Source organism: Acomys minous (assembly GCF_964271855.1).
Source record: "Acomys minous genome assembly, chromosome: 10".
In the NCBI taxonomy this organism is placed as follows: Eukaryota; Metazoa; Chordata; class Mammalia; order Rodentia; family Muridae; genus Acomys; species Acomys minous.
Window position 1 is genome coordinate 63,398,905 of NC_140491.1, and position 15,420 is coordinate 63,414,324.

Below are 15,420 nucleotides of genomic sequence, written 5' to 3' on the forward strand. Positions count from 1 at the left end.
AGTGGTGTTCATGCGGCTCCTGCTTGCCTGTTATGTCCAGTCTAGGTGGTGATGGCCCTCTGGGCCTCCTGCCTTACTCACACTGCCTGGCTCTGTTCTTAGGTTCTCCAAGCCCGGTGAGCACTCCACTGTGGGTCTGCCTGGGTGAGATGAAGGGATGACCCTTGGCCTGGCCCCTGGCCTGCTCCAGACCGAAGTTGGCGTGGAGACACCATGGCCTGGGTACTAGGTTAGAAGGAATGTCGGATGGGAGAGCACCGTGGGGAGCCATCCATGCCCAGCTCTGAGCAAGCTGTGATGGAGAGGGAGGCATTGCCCTGTAGACGCGCCCCGCCCCACGGTCCTTGTGCACTGCTCTGTTCCTGCTGTGTCTGCTTCTTCACGCTGTTACGTGTTGGTTTTAAAGGAATGGCCTAGGGTGGCAGCATGGCGGACAGCTGGCTTCACTCTGACTGCCCTGTGACTGGCTGCGGGAGAGCCCATCCTGTTTCTCACAGTTTTGTGCTGTGAGTTCTTAGGAACAGGTCTAGGCTAGCTCTCTCCTGGGGACGGTTGGGTTATGTGGTTCTCCCCGAGCCATTTTGTCCCACTGTGCAGCGGGATGCTTCTGGGCCTCCAGCACGCGGGCTCTGGACTGACTTGTGCTCCTGAGAGTTTCTGATCTTTTCTAACACTGATCCTAGGTTCTGTTTGAACTTTTTTCATGTGGAAAACTTTAAAGCTGGTGGTGGCGCACACCACCATCCCCAGTGGGGCAGGTGGGTTTCTGAATTTGAGGACAGCCAGGGCTACACACAAAAACCCTGCCTTAAAAAAAACAAAAACAAAACAAAAAAACACCCCCCAAAAACAAAAGCGGGGAGGGGCTTAGGATCAGGGTCTGGTGAAGGGGCTGTAGGTGCCATGTTGGGCCTAGAAGGTGGCAAAATGTGGAAGCCCCTGAAACAGCCCAAGAAGGAGACCAAGGTGATGGGTGAGGGAGGTGAGGCTTTCAAGCAGGAACAAAGAGGAACAAAAAGCCAAGGCGCCGGCCGGGAAGGGCTCCCTGGCCACAGGTGGAATTAAGAAATTTGGCATAGACTAGGCTGTGCCTGAGGTGATGGTGATGCTTTTCCATTCCTATGTAAACATCCGGAGTCCCTGCCATAGAATCTTTGCCATCTGCAGCTAGAATGAAGTGTTATCCTGGAGCCTGTTGTACATTGTAGTAAACTTTTGTAATAAAATAAAAAATACAATGAAACAAAAAAAGGGGGGGGAAAATTCAAAGGTGAGATCTGATCTATTAAATAATGATTTTAAAGTTTTGTTTTCTAACAGTGGGTTCCTGTGTTTAGCAGTTTATGTATTCTTTTATTTTTTTAGAAATATGTGTTTGAAAAGTAGAATTAGGTGCTGGAGAGATGGCTCAGAGGTTAAGGAGCACTGTCTGCTCTTCCAGAGATTTTGAGTTCAATTCCCAGCAACCACATGGTGGCTCACAGCCATCTGTAAAGAGATCTGGTGCCCTCTTCTGATGTATAGGCATATACAGGCAGAATACTGTATAAATAATAAATAAATAATCTTTTTTTATTTTTTATTTTTATTTATTTATTTATTTTTGGTTTTTCGAGACAGAGTCTCTCTGTGTAGCCTTGGCTGTCCTGTACTCACTTTGTAGACCAAGCTGGCCTCGAACTCACAGTGATCCGCCTGCCTCTGCCTCCCGAGTGCTGGGATTAAAGGCGTGCGCCACCACGCCCGGCCCAATAATCTTTTTTTAAAAAGTGGAATTAAGTAATTCAGGTTGAAACTGGTGGGTTGTTGTTGGGGTTTTTTTGTTTGTTTTTGGTTGGCTTTTTTTGTTTTGTTGTTGTTGTTTTGCTTTGTTTTTTTTTTTTTTTTGTTTTGTTTTTTGAGACAGGGTTTCTCTGTGTAGCCTTGGCTGTCCTGGACCCGCTTTGTAGGCCAGGCTGGCCTCGAACTCACAGCGATCCACCTGCCTCTGCCTCCCAAGTGCTGGGATTATAGGCGTGCACCACCACGCCTGGCTTTGGTTTTGTTTTTGAGACAGGGTTTCTCTTTGTAGTTCTGGCTGTTCTAGGACTCACCAGGTAGACCAGACTGGCCTTGAACTCACAGAGATCTGCCTGCCTCAGCCTCTTGAGTGCTGGAATTAGAGGTGTGCAACACCAAGCCAGCCAGGCTGTTTGTTTTTTGTTTTTTAGACAGTCTCACTATGTAGCTCTGGCTAGCCACAGATGCCTTTTAAAGATGCGTTTAATGTGTGTTTGGTGTATGCATGGAAGTAGCTTTGGAACTGGGTAATGGATGGAGCTGGGAGGATTAAAGGAATGGGCTAGAAAAGGTCTGGATTCCATCCATGGGTGCCTGGGAAGACTGGCGAGGAGGGTACAGGAGACAGTCCTAGGCTGGTGTTGATTTTGCAGCATGCAGCAGTTGAGCCATAGTGACCCCAGCTGGTTGTTATTTGATGTTGCAGACAGTAGGGAGCTCTGGACCGTTCAGAGTCAAAACCACTGCAGATTGACCATTGGGACAGTACCTAGGAGAATCTTGGAAGTGGAGCTGCCAAAACTGTAGGGCTGTGTGGTGCTTAGAACTGCAGCCAAGAGACCTGCTGAGGCTGCCGCCTGCAGCACCGCCACCACTCAGAGTCGTGTGTTGAAACGTCTCCAATGAGACAGTGTTTGACTGGATCATGAGATACAACTTGTGGGCCTGGGAAAGTGCACCTGCCGCCCCCACCCCCACGTGAGATCTGTCAGAAGATAGCCTTTTCCTACCCCAGAACAGCCCTCACCAGGCACCGTGCCTACAGCACCTTAGACCTGCAGACTCTCGTACTGTGAGAAACTTGCTCATGAGCCAACCAGGCTGTGGTGTTTTGTTAAAACAGTGGGGTGGACTAAGACCTATGGCTACTGGGTCTTCAATAAAAAGCTTGGAAGTGCTGATACTGGCTTGGTGGCGCAGGCTGTGGTCTGACTTGATAGATTTTCCTGGGAGTGGGTAAAATGGTCCACACAGACCTGTCTGCTGCAGTTAGTTCATGGTCAGAGTCAGCCCACACTACCTGCAGAGAACTAGGCATCAGTGTGGAAAACAGGGTCCTTAGAATAGTAATCAAATTAAAGTCATCAAAGTAGTTCCTAATCCACCCGTGGCCCCATGTCTTTGTGGTTGTTTTTGTTTTGTTTTAAAGCTTTTGACATAGACACACGTAGCAAATGTGACAGGCTATAGGGAAAAGGCAGCTGTGTGAGGATAGAAAGCAGGAGTGTTGCTGCCACACACCAAGATTGCTTAAAGTCACGAGGAGCCAAGAAAGGCGAGGACAACCCTGTTGCCCTCCAGAGTGTCCCATGCAGCAGCAGTGCTGTCTCCGTGCTGGCTGTCACTAGGCTGGAGACTCCCAGGGTGTCCCATGCGGCAGCAGTGCTGTCTCGGTGCCGGCTGTCACTAGGCTGGAGACTCCCAGGGTGTCCCATGCAGCAGCAGTGCTGTCTCCGTGCTGGCTGTCACTAGGCTGGAGACTCCCAGGGTGTCCCATGCAGCAGCAGTGCTGTCTCGGTGCTGGCTGTCACTAGGCTGGAGACTCCCAGGGTGTCCCATGCAGCAGCAGTGCTGTCTCTGTGCTGGCTGTCACTAGGCTGGAGACTCCCAGGGTGTCCCATGCGGCAGCAGTGCTGTCTCCGTGCTGGCTGTCACTAGGCTGGAGACTCCCAGGGTGTCCCATGCGGCAGCAGTGCTGTTTCGGTGCCGGCTGTCACTAGGCTGGAGACTCCCAGGGTGTCCCATGCGGCAGCAGTGCTGTCTCCGTGCTGGCTGTCACTAGGCTGGAGACTCCCAGGGTGTCCCATGCGGCAGCAGTGCTGTCTCGGTGCTGGCTGTCACTAGGCTGGAGACTCCCAGGGTGTCCCATGCGGCAGCAGTGCTGTCTCCGTGCTGGCTGTCACTAGGCTCCCTCACAGCATGGGCTGCGCTGTGTTTGCTCCATCGGAGGCTCTTGCTAATGCTGCCCGCTCCAGAGCACTGTTCCTGCCAGCGCCACTTCTTCCATACACTAACTTCGATGCTGGCACTAAGGGGGTAGCTCTGACCTGCGCTCTGGGGTGGCACCTGACCATCCCCTCGCCTACCTGTGCCGGCAGACTTCAGGAAGGCCCGCAGGCTTGCTGCCAGGCCTTGCAGCGGAGTTGGATCCGTTTTTATTCAGAAGTCATTGTGAGCTGTGTGTGGCTTCCCATCTCAGGAGGCCTCTGCAGGATCTAGCGTGAGGCTAGCCTGGGCTACTTAATGATTCCCTGTTACAGAACAAACATTCTTTTTTTTTATATGACTTTTGATATACTTGGATTTTGTATTCTACTGGTTCTCTATTTTTTCTACCTATACTGGAGTGATTACTTGAACATTTTAGTGTTTTGCATTAGTTTACTATAATTTTAATTATATATATATACCACACCCTGCCTCTAAAGATGATTTTTAAGAAATACATTTTAAGCCGGGTGTGGTGGCGCACGCCTTTAATCCCAGCACTTGGAAGGCAGAGGCAGGCAGATCGCTGTGAGTTCAAGGTTAGCCTGGTCTACAAAGCGAGCCTAGAACTGCCAAGATAACACAGAGAAACCCTGTCTGGAAAAACTGAAGGAAAAAAAAATACACTTTAGGGGCTGGAGTGATGGCTCAGAAGTTAAAAAGCACTGACAGCTGTTCTAGAGGTTTTGAGTTCAATTCCCAGCAACCACATGGTGGCTCACAACCATCTATAATGAGATCTAGTGCCCTCTTCTGGAGTGCAAGCAAAAACACTATGTAATAAATAAACCTTAAACTTTAATTCAAATGTAGAACTCCCACGGTGAGCTCTAAGACACCTGTACTTGAACCCCACCAGCAGATGTTTTTTCTTTTCTGAGCTTCCTCCTCAGGTTCGTTTGGCCATTTACCCAGATGTTTGGGGGTTCTAGTCACCTAGCTGCCCTAGAGGATAGAGGGGTGCAAAGTCTCCCACCATCATCAGGGTGCCCAAAAGAGACAGCACAGTGGGGGTGCGTCGCGTCCATGCAGCTCACTGGATGGCAGTGCTCAGGGCTACTCTTCGGGGCCTGGTGCTCACTCCAGACTCCGGCTGCATTGAGTCAGGCCCTGGATGCCAAGGGTTGGTGTCCTCTGTGAGCGCTGCCAGCTTCTGCCCTGCACGTCTCCAGGGCCTCAGTCACTGCAGCCTCAGCTGTGGAGCTGGAGCCCCATGCACCTGCCTGTCTCCCCACGTGCCCTTGCAGGGTTGCTTTGAACAGGGCTGCATGCAACATGCCAGGTTAAACACTAAGTCACCACAGCTGCTAGACGTGGGGTATGAGTAACTCAAAGTTTGTATTATATTTTGCACATATGGGGGCACACACACTATGGCAGGCATATGGAGGTTCTCTCTTTCCAGCATGTGGGTCCTGAGGAGCAAGGTCAGCTAGGCTAGGTAACAGGCTCCCTTATTTACCGAGCCGTCTTGCCTGTCACCTCTCTATCCTTCCCACCTTCCGTGGCGCTCCGTTTCCTTGACAAATCAAGCCCAACAGTTAAATGGTTGAACTTGCAGTTGTTACTGTTTTTCCGTTCAATTTTAAATTCCCACACACCAGTTTCTGCCTGGTTTTGTTATGTAGTGTGTTGTTTCTGTTTTGCGGATGCTACTCATCTATTTTAAATTAGACTAATCCAAAGTCCTTCCGGGGAAGTCTGTTTGTCCTGGGACTTGGGCTGCTCTCTAGGGCAAGAGCAGCTTTTCTGGGCTCTGAATTGCTAGCTTCAGGCCCATCTGGCGTAGAATGGTCAGCATTGCTGCTTCTGCCATGGCTGGGTGCCCAGACTTCCTCACTTTCCTCCGAGGTTCCCTTTGGCACTGCGACTCATGCTGATGGACACACACTGCATCCTACCCTCCAACCTCAGCAACAGGGCACAGCACAGGCCCAGCTTCCCCGGTGCCATCTGCGCCTGGTGTCTTGTCCCATCCCCTGCATGGTTCCCACCAGGAGGATGGGCGGTAATCCCTGCTCACTTGCTGAGACCCGGGAGGCCACGTGACCTGTTCACTCAGTCCCCTGGATAAGCTGCTCTCTCTTGGCAGGAGGGCAGCTTTTAACTGAGATGCCGGTGTAGCAGACTGCTCACCCAGTGTGATCTGGATCTAGTCACTCTGGAGCCTGGCCCTGCCAAAGCCCCCAATCCTCCCAACTGCCACCATCAGACCAGGAACAGTGATTCCAGGATGTCTAGAGCTGCCCTTCTGTACCCTGGGGCCTCGCACTGTGTTATGGTGGCACTGGGAGTGGAACTCAAGGCATGACAGGTAAACACTATTAGCACTAACCACAATCCCCACCTTTCTCTTACTTTTCCGAGCCAGGGGCTAACCAAGTTCCCTAGGTCAACCTTGACCTTGTTCTCTATCAGTGTTCAGCAGGCCACTCCCTATCCGCCTGCCTCAGTGCCCTGAGGAGCGAGGATTGCAGGCCTGGGCCAGTGTACCCTGCTCTGGGGATTCTCCTGAGGATGGTGTGACTGTGTTAAGGTCCACCCTCCTTCAGACTCTGTACTAGGCTGGGCTCTGTCCATTTTCTGGTATCTATCAGCACTCAATCACAGCCTCGAACAGGCATCTCAAGTCAAACAGACACACACCTGCGGCAGCACTCGCTCTTCAGCCTCCTGGAGGCCCCATGAGGCAGACATCACCAGGATGACGGCGGCCAGCAAGGCCTGTGGCCCCTCCCTAGAAACAGACTAGATGGCATGTACTGTTGCCAACTGTTTATTCAGGCCAAACAGGTAATGAGTGCAGCATGCAGCACCCATGGACCACTGCAGGCCATCCAATCAGTAGCACAAACTGAGTTACCAGAGCCTCTGGCCTGCCACCCGGGGCACACTCAAGGCTGTGGAGCTTTGCTGAGTGTGAAAGGTACCCAGGCAAAGGCCAGCTTGGAGCTGTGCGAGCTGCCAACCCAGGGGAAGAGGGTAGGTGAAGAACAGGGCCTCCAGTGTCCTGTGTACCCCAAGCTGGCCAAGAGGCTGACATGGGATCTCTAGCGCTGCCAACAAGGGCTACCCTAGTGCTAAGCCTGATGGCTGAGTGAGCAGTGTGTGTGTGTGTCTGTGTGTGTGTTGGGGTCAGGCTACCCCTCCTAAGGCATTACTGCTATGAGCTACTCTGTCCCAGTGCAGTAAAGAACCACAGGGCATCATTTTTCCCGGTGGGTCCCAATGGCTCAAATCACTGAAGCCTTCAGCGCCTATGGCTGGCAAACCAAGAGAAGAAGGGGCGGGGCCGGGGGCGGGGCCGGGGGCGGGGCCGGGGGGCCTGGAGGACGCGAACAATGCGCGGTGAGCGCCAGGCTTTGATAGTGGCATCGTCGCTGGCTGTCAACAGGAGCTCCTGCTCCTGGGGGCTAAAGGCCACCGAGTTGACCACGTCCTCGTGCCGCAGCTTGGCTAGGCAGATGTTGTAGTGGCGGTCCCAGATGTAGCCGTGCCGATCTTCAGCCCCACTGTGGGATAGCATACGGATGAGCCCACACCCACCTGCTGAAGCCCGAACCCCAGCCCTGGGGCCCGCCTGAGCCCACACCTGGCCACAAAATCCCTGCTGACATCCAAGAAGATGAAGAAGCACTCGTCATTGGGCGTGTAGGCACGGTGCGCTCGCAGAGCCCGCTTCACCTCCCGCATGGTCTTGAGATCGAACACCAGCAGGTCAATCTCCTCTGCAATGGGTGGTGGCTGCATGGGGTCGGCTACAACTGAGCCAGGGGGCCATGCACGGCTATTCACATACAGGTACCTGAGCCAGGGACACACATTAGGTACAAGCATGCTATTAGATGCAGGGCCACCTATGGTGCCCCACCTGGCACACCAGGCCCACCTGTTATCAGGAGACAGGCCCATGCCAATGATGTGCCCATGCACGTCAATGACATGGTCCAGTGCATCAAAGAAGGCATCAGAGCCCCGGCCCTCGCCCAGCACGGGCCCTGCTGTAGTCATCTGGTGTGGCAGGATCTGCTTGATGCCTGCATGGAGACCAGGGTGAGGGGTCATCCAGAGCCTGCAAGGACATCACCACCAGGCACTCCAATCCAAGAACACTGCCTTGGCTCCACAACCACTCTCTACACAGACTCAAGCGCAGTCGCCCACCTGGCCACTTGCCGACCAATCCCCCGCCTGGGTTTTCAGCACTCTTACACAACAAGATCAAGTGTGCCAGGGCCAGAGCGGTATCCCAAGCCTTGCCTATGGACTTGCTGGTCTGGGGAGTCCCACAGTGGTTGCTGACCCTCCTAGGCCCTGCCCTGCCCTGCCCACCATTACCGATCTGATGTGGTGAATATGTGAGGCAGCCAGTGGTGAAGATGAGGTACTTGTTCCTGGCGTCTGCGTCACTGCACTCTGGGGGTTTGGTGCGGCCCTGGGCCAACAGCTCAGCCACTTTGGTCTCCAGTGCACAATCTGACAGCTGGGCATGTCCTTCCAACACGCTATCCAACATACGCCGTAAACCTTCCTTGACGTGGCCAGAACCAGAGGTGTGCAAACCCGGGTCAGTGGCCTCTTCTTCACTGTCCCCACCTAGGTCAAAGACTCGGCCAGGGAGCCCAGCCTGGTCGCCAGCATCTAGCAGGAGGTCCGGGCTATCAAAGCGGCTGCAGTCAGCCACCATCACTGTACGGATGGTGCTGGCATTGAGGTTTTGGATCTTAAAGAGCCGCTTTACCACGTTGACATTCTCTGACTCCACGTCCTGTGGGGGACACAAGCCAAGGCTCGGAACAGGTGGGTGCTGGCCAGGGGGCCGGGCCTGGGAACCAGCCTACCCTGGGCCCTGCACCGGCCCACACCCTCCTCTGGAGCTCCCTGCCCTGCCCCACCTGTCTGCCCAGCCTGTCCCTGTCCCCCCCCTTCCCCCCCCCAGGTCTGAACCTGGAAGGCATTGTTGAGCCACAGCACTGAGCAGGAGGTGATATCTCCAATGCGGTGCAGGTTCCCCGAAATGAGGCTGGTTTCCGTGAGCCAGCAGCCAAACACATCGTAGGGCTTGTTTCGCACACGGGACAGCAGGACGAAAGAGTCTGGGGGGGCGGGGGGAGGGAAGGGCACAGCTGGACAGGCTGCCGACAGAGCGCAAGGGGACAGCAGCCGACCCAGTGGCCACACTCACCTAGGCTGATGACAGCTATCTCGCCTGAGGAGGAGTTATGTGGCCCCAGGAACACCCCTGAGGCCAGCAGCAGTGAGTCATCTTGGTTGAACTGGGAGAACTGGGTGTAGCTCCAGTTGTATGGCCTCATATCTGCACTGTGCAGCAGCGAGATGGTCAGGTCATTGTTCCAGATCTGCACCAGAGAGGCTGCTGGGTAATTACCTGGCCAGGTTACCCGGGCAACACAGGGAGTCCTGCTCCTCTCTCCTTGGTCCTCACGGGTCAAGAATTTCATCCTAGGCCTTTACCACCCGCTCTTACCACACCCTACCAACACAGAGGGCTGGAGGGGCGAGAGGGCAGCGCTGCTCTGAGCGTTGGTCTTACGCGGTCCAGATCAGACCTCCGGCCCCTTTTTAAGGCCCTCTCTGTTTTTCTCACCATTGGCTTCTCTTCCCACTGAGTTCTGCCACGTGGGAGAGGCACCCTCACCTTCACTGTGCAGTCCTTGGAGCAGGAGGCAAACTGGTACCCCGAGTGGGAGAAGCTGAGGTGCAGGACCTGGTCCGTGTGCTCCTTCAGTGTCTGCACCTCCACACAGGGTACCATGTCATAGAGTCGTCGGAACTCCTCGTACCAGGATGTGGCCGCTGTGGGCAATATAGTGTCACTCCTGCACGCAAGCCTCCCTCACTAGTACAGACCAAGAGCTGACAGTGTGGCCACCGGGGCCTGTCCCATAGGTCTCAACTACAGGGTGTGCCTTTTTGCTCACAGCGACTCCCTCTTCCCAGTGTGGCCCATGTCTGAGGTCCTTGGGCTGTGAGCTCCTACCCAGAGGGCAGTAGGCTTCGGGGGGGGGGGGTGTGGGCACTGACCTGGGTGGCGGGGCACATCTCGAGCCACCTGGTAGTAGCGGTAGAATTGCTCCCTCCATAAGAACTCGTCCCTGGATACAGCCTGCCACTGCCGGCATACCAGGCCAGCGGCAAGCACATCTGCCGGGCCCAGGCTCAGGAAGATCTGGTAGACAAGGCTGTCGGGGAGCAGGGGCATGCCCCCCTCATCCATCGTGACATTCTGCCCGGACGGTCCTGAAACCCACCAGGGGCTGCTCTGAGCCCAGGTCTCTTTACCTCCCGACCCCAGGGAGAAACTGAGCGTCTGGAGCCCCACACATGGCAGTGCTGGCTGCTCCTCCAAGCCCCAACTGCCAAGTGGAGAATTCCACTGCACTGAGCATGTGCGGGGGGGACAGGAGGTGGTGGTGGGGTGTCTCAGTAGCACTGCCCCTACACAACCTGACAGTAAGGTTGCACGACCTCACGTTCTCCAGGGGCACCAAAGAAAAGACTCGCGGGACCAGACAGCGAGCATCTAAGTACTACCAGGCCAGGTGCACCCTGAAGAATGGGAGGTGGCCCCACCTTCATACCTTTCGGGGGGGTGGGGCTTGCCACCTTCGCCCTCCTCCAGGGTCCAGGGCCATATGAACACCAAGACAGGCTAACAGGTCTGGGCTGCTCAGGGTGGCAGTGCAACTTCTAGCAGTAAGGGCCAAGTGCCCCGTACCCCACCCTGCCCATGACCTTGCTGCCGCAAGACTTCAGGACAGGGCTGACTCTTGGTCAGTGGCCTCAGGAGAGAGCCTGGTCAGGAGGGTGGTAAAGTGGGGTGAGGTTTCTGAATGTCCCAGCGGACAGAAGGGGCTACATACAGCCTGGGCGGCCGCTCCTTCATTCGCCTACTGAACCCGCGCGGGTGGACTAGGCTGGTGACAACCTGCCAAGGCCATCCCTGGCCAGATAAGGCCACCAAAGGTTGTACAAGTGTAGACGTTGCAGGGGGAAAACCTGGTGACAGTGGACAAGGCTCGCGGAGGTAGTGAAAGTAGGACAAGGCAGGGCCGCAGCCCATGACCGGGACCAGGCCCGAGAAAATAAACGAAGGCTAGTGCCGGGGTCAGGGGACACCAAGGAAGTCCTAGCGGCGGGACTAGGCGCCATGAGGCACAAGGTAAGTGACGGGAGAACCGGGCAAGACGACACAGGTGAGCACGGCGGGGCCAAAGCCGGGACTCACCGCGGTGCCTCCGCCCGCTGCGCTGCGCCCCGCTTCCGCCGCCGCTCTAGCCTCCGCCTCCGCGTCTTTACGGAGGAGCCAGGCTCGACGCCACGAGCCCCGAGGCATCGATGGCCGCCTCTCCTGCGCCTGCGCCTGCGCCTGGGGCTCTGACCGGGTATCTTTATGCGCCTGCGCGCGCTCTTAGGAAGGCAGTAATGAGCCAGGCACAGCGGGGCGGGTTCGAGGCTCTCTCTGCTGCTGGGCTTTATGAGAACGTTCGTGTTGGCTGTGGGGATAAGACCAGTTACTGGCATGCAAAGGGTTGAGCACTGACCTCAAGTGAAAATAGGGGTACAGGGGTGAACTCGGACCTTACACTTGAGACGCAATGGCCAGCTCCTGTCAAGGCTAGGTTCTAGGATGGACCCCGGCTTGCGGGTAGGAATTCAGTAAGCGGAAGACAGATGTGGACTTCCTGGGCTGTGCTTCCTGTGGGACTGGGCAGTGGACTCTGACCTGGGACAGTGCTGCCCTCCACCTCCCTGTCCTGTTACCTACCGTCCCTAATAGAGTTGCCATGCTGTCCCCTGAGCCTCTGTTGTTTTTTATCCTGCTCTGGACAGCCAGTTCGCAGGGCCAAAGGGCTCGAAAGCCATCTGGGCCTATGTCCCCCATCAGCAGTATCCAGGCCAAGGCCAATTTCGATCTTCAGCCGGTAAAAGCGGGGAGCGAGTGGGGGAAGGGAGAGGAGCCCAAGGTGCCCCATTCCCTAAGTCCTGAGCCCTTCCAGTGCACTCCCAGTTTGCAGGGACATGGCGCCTTGTGGCTGTGGGCTCTGCATGCCGATTTCTTCAGGAGCAGGGACACCAGGCTGAGGCCACCACATTGCACACAGCTCCCCAGGGTGCAGCTATGGCTGTCAGCACCTTCCGAAAACTGTGAGTCCCAAGGTGGCCTCCACCTTCGCCCCAGCCCACCACCTACCTTACCCTGTCTTCCTGACTCTAAAGCTTCCCTGTGGCTTCTCTGTGGCCTGGCTAGATTTCCCATGTGACCCCACCCGGGTTGGAATTTCTAGAGCCTGGGAGCCTCCACTTAACTGCAGTCTTCTTCCCCTCCCCAGAGATGGCATATGTTGGCAGATAAAGCAACTCTTTGGAGCCACAGGGGTCCCTGGCCGCTTCTTGCTCCAAGGTGAGGCCAGGGCATCACACAGGAGGATTGGGGCTGGAGGCAGAGGGTAGCGGACTAATGTGCTGCTACTATGGTCTGCTTCAGCCCCAGGGGCCCGTGGGCCAGTGCATGTGGTTGTTGCCGAGACCGACTACCAGAGCTTTGCCATCCTGTATCTGGAGCGGGCAAGGAAGCTGTCTGTGAAACTATATGGTGCGTGCTAGTCCCGCACCCACATGTGACCTCGTGCATCCAGGAAAGGCCACCGTTGACGGGTGCTCCCAGATGGACACACAGACCCTCCCCACTCCCTTTCTATTCCCATACTCTCGTAGTAGGCTCTAGGAGGAGTCTACACGTGGGCTGGTGTGGGGATTAGATGAGGCAGGGGCAGACAGCTGACCCGGCTGGGTCCTGGGTACCCTGCCCGGTTGAAACCACCGCAACTCTGTCTATCCCGTAGCCCGCTCATTGCCTGTGAGCGATTCTGTCCTGGATGTGTTTGAACAGCAGGTCAGGGGAGCCAACCTAACAGAAGACCAGATCATTTTTTTCCCCAAATACGGTGAGTGTCCCCAGCCCAGGCGGCCTCCTGGCTGACACGCTGCCCTCGCTTACTACTGCCCGGGTCCCTAGGTTTCTGCGAAACTTCGGACCAGTTCCACATCCTGAACGGTGAGTGGTCGGCAGGGCAGGGCGGTGAGGGATGTGGGCAAGGTCCTTCCTGCCCCTACTAAGGCTCTTGTCTACTGCAGAAGTACAGCGATGAGGCCATCTGGTGGAGAAGCTGTGGACAGCAGACTGCTTCCAGAGAATTCTGAGCGCGCTGACGCCTGTCCTCAGAAGCACCCCCTTTATACTCTGTTGCCTTGGGGCTTTTCAGTAAACATCAGAATTGGCCCTGGGTCTTTTCTATCCGCCTGGACAGGAGTGTTCCATTAGCCTGAGGTGGGACGGCGACTAGGCCCACCTGGCTATTTTGAGGATTCTGTCCCAGGTTAGAAATAGCTTTGATGCCTAGAAGCCCCGAGGCCTTGCTCTCTCCCTAGTCTGTTTCCCTCTGCAATGAAGGCTGACTCCACAGCACCTTGCTCCCCTTCCTGCCCCCGACCCCAACCCACTGAGCTGGCTTCATGCCCATGGAGGGGTGTGTGTGTCATGGTCCTTCCTAAGATGCCTCCCTGGAAAGGGGCCTGCCAATAAGCTCTCTAGGCTCCTCCTGACCCTTGACCCTAAAAGCTAAAGAGCTATAGGCCGAAATGCACTTGCTAGGGAGCTAACAGGGTGGGTTTGAGGGAGCAGCTGGAACACATAAGAGTGGAAAGCTGTACCCCAGGAGCAGAGAACAGAAAGACTGTGAACATGGGGGCTCCCAACATGTACGGAACTCCTGATACAGCTTTCCCCCCTAGCCAGATCAAGGTTCCCAGCTACAGGGAGCAGGAAGCGGGTTGCGCATAGGCCTGTGAGGGAGGAGGAGTTGGGCCTTTCCTGGGATGCTTTGCTGGGCTCTGCAGGCTGGGGCAGGGCTTCAGGGAGCTGGGCGTTAGCTAAACACAGCTGCCCCCACCCGAGACATTGAGGCCTGCTTGAGGTCTGGTGACATCTGGTGTTCACATACGCTTTTTTCAAGTGTCCCAGGCCCCGGGGGACACAAAATAGACCCGGGCTTGCTCCTTCTGGGAACCTAAAGTCCGAGCTCAGCCATCCATTTGCCAGGAAGGCAAAGGTGGTCTAGCGCCTTGGCTCCCCAGGCCACCACTTCCTCCTGTCTAGCAGCCCCGGGACACCCCCAAGTGAGCTACTGTATCAGCAGGACAGCTGTCTGGTTCCTGGAGCGGGCTGTCTGCCGGCAGGGTTTTGGAGGAACGAGAGCTGCAGCAATAAAGCTGGGTGGCTGCTCTTGAGGCCACAGCTGCCCCAGAGGAGGTCCCTGGGCAGCAGGACTTTGGGAGGTCAGGAAAATAGACTGGAGTTGGAAGTGAGCCACCCGGAGCCGTGGAAGGAGGAATCTCAGCTTATCCTAGCCACAAAAATAGAGCCCCCGGGAGCACCTGCTCTCTTGGGGCCTGGCCTTGACCTCACCGCCCGGCCTCAGGAGCACCTTTCTCCTTGTGTTCCCTAGCAGGAAGTGATGGTCTTACTCCGGCAAGGGTTGGGCTCGTGTGGCCAAGACTGGCCCTCTGGAATCTCTGCCTTGTGGGTCTGAATGGCTAAGCATGGACCATGCAGCCATTAGCTTTTGCGCCAGTCTGAGACACAGAGCTTTAGTACTGACACACAGTTCAGTTTCGTAAGTGTTTTGGTTTTGGTTTTTTTGAGACAGGGTTGGCCAGTGCCACCTATAGCACACCCCGCCTGCCCCACCACCACTGAAGGTGGGGGAGCAAAGACAAAATGACCACAGAGCCGGGCGTGGTGGCGCACGCCTTTAATCCCAGCACATGGGAGGCAGAGGCAGGTGGATCGCTGTGAGTTCGAGGCCAGCCTGGTCTACAAAGTGAGTCCAGGACAGCCAAGGCTACACAGAGAAACCCTGTCTCAAAAAAAAAAAAAAAAAAAAAGTTGACCACAGAGCTCACTGCCTCGCAGCATAGTTCCAGGGTCAGTGGGAACCCCATCTTGATGAAATAGGCAGAAAGGACCTCCAGTGTCTTCTTGCTCTATGTGCTTGCACACCCACATACACACATGTGCATACATACAATACATACACATTTTACACAAATGTCCCTTATAGTTTATATATCACCTTTGAATTCTAACAGATAATTTATAATATCTAAGAAGAAAACAACTTTAAAAATCCTGACACCAGTCGGGCGGTGGTGGCGCACACCTTTAATCCCAGCACTTGGGAGGCAGAGGCAGGCGGATCGCTGTGAGTTCGAGGCCAGCCTGGTCTACAAAGTGAGTCCAGGACAGTCAAGGCTACACAGAGAAACCCTGTCTCAAAAAAAAAAAAAAAT

The 15,420-nt window shown here is 55.3% G+C and overlaps 2 protein-coding genes across 6 annotated transcripts; one reads left to right on the forward strand and one right to left on the reverse strand.

Annotated features, from left to right (window-relative positions):
- Positions 1-6,807: 6,807 nt before the first annotated feature.
- Positions 6,808-11,442, reverse strand: FBXW5 (F-box and WD repeat domain containing 5). 4 transcript variants are annotated; one of them, XM_084798550.1, is made up of 9 exons: positions 11,297-11,442; positions 10,093-10,308; positions 9,707-9,864; positions 9,233-9,407; positions 8,995-9,143; positions 8,386-8,815; positions 7,937-8,084; positions 7,640-7,852; positions 6,808-7,559 (listed from the first exon to the last, which is right to left on the reverse strand). In XM_084798550.1, exons 2-9 carry the CDS (start codon positions 10,283-10,285, stop codon positions 7,298-7,300), a joined length of 1,728 nt encoding a protein of 575 aa, XP_084654676.1. In that variant the 5' UTR covers positions 10,286-10,308; positions 11,297-11,442; the 3' UTR covers positions 6,808-7,297. The 4 variants fall into 4 exon arrangements, with proteins under 4 accessions (XP_084654676.1, XP_084654675.1, XP_084654678.1 ...); XM_084798549.1 differs by having other exon boundaries at positions 11,311-11,401; XM_084798552.1 differs by lacking the exon at positions 7,937-8,084 and having other exon boundaries at positions 7,640-7,775; positions 11,311-11,405.
- A 28-nt stretch (positions 11,443-11,470) lies between these two features.
- Positions 11,471-13,351, forward strand: C8G (complement C8 gamma chain). Of its 2 annotated transcripts, XM_084798554.1 has the most exons (8): positions 11,471-11,716; positions 11,902-11,993; positions 12,080-12,216; positions 12,402-12,472; positions 12,557-12,664; positions 12,915-13,016; positions 13,088-13,126; positions 13,207-13,351. In XM_084798554.1, the coding sequence occupies exons 2-8, from the start codon at positions 11,943-11,945 to the stop codon at positions 13,218-13,220; spliced, it is 522 nt and encodes a 173-aa protein (XP_084654680.1). In that variant the 5' UTR covers positions 11,471-11,716; positions 11,902-11,942; the 3' UTR covers positions 13,221-13,351. The 2 variants fall into 2 exon arrangements, with proteins under 2 accessions (XP_084654680.1, XP_084654679.1); XM_084798553.1 differs by having other exon boundaries at positions 11,471-11,993.
- Positions 13,352-15,420: the final 2,069 nt, after the last annotated feature.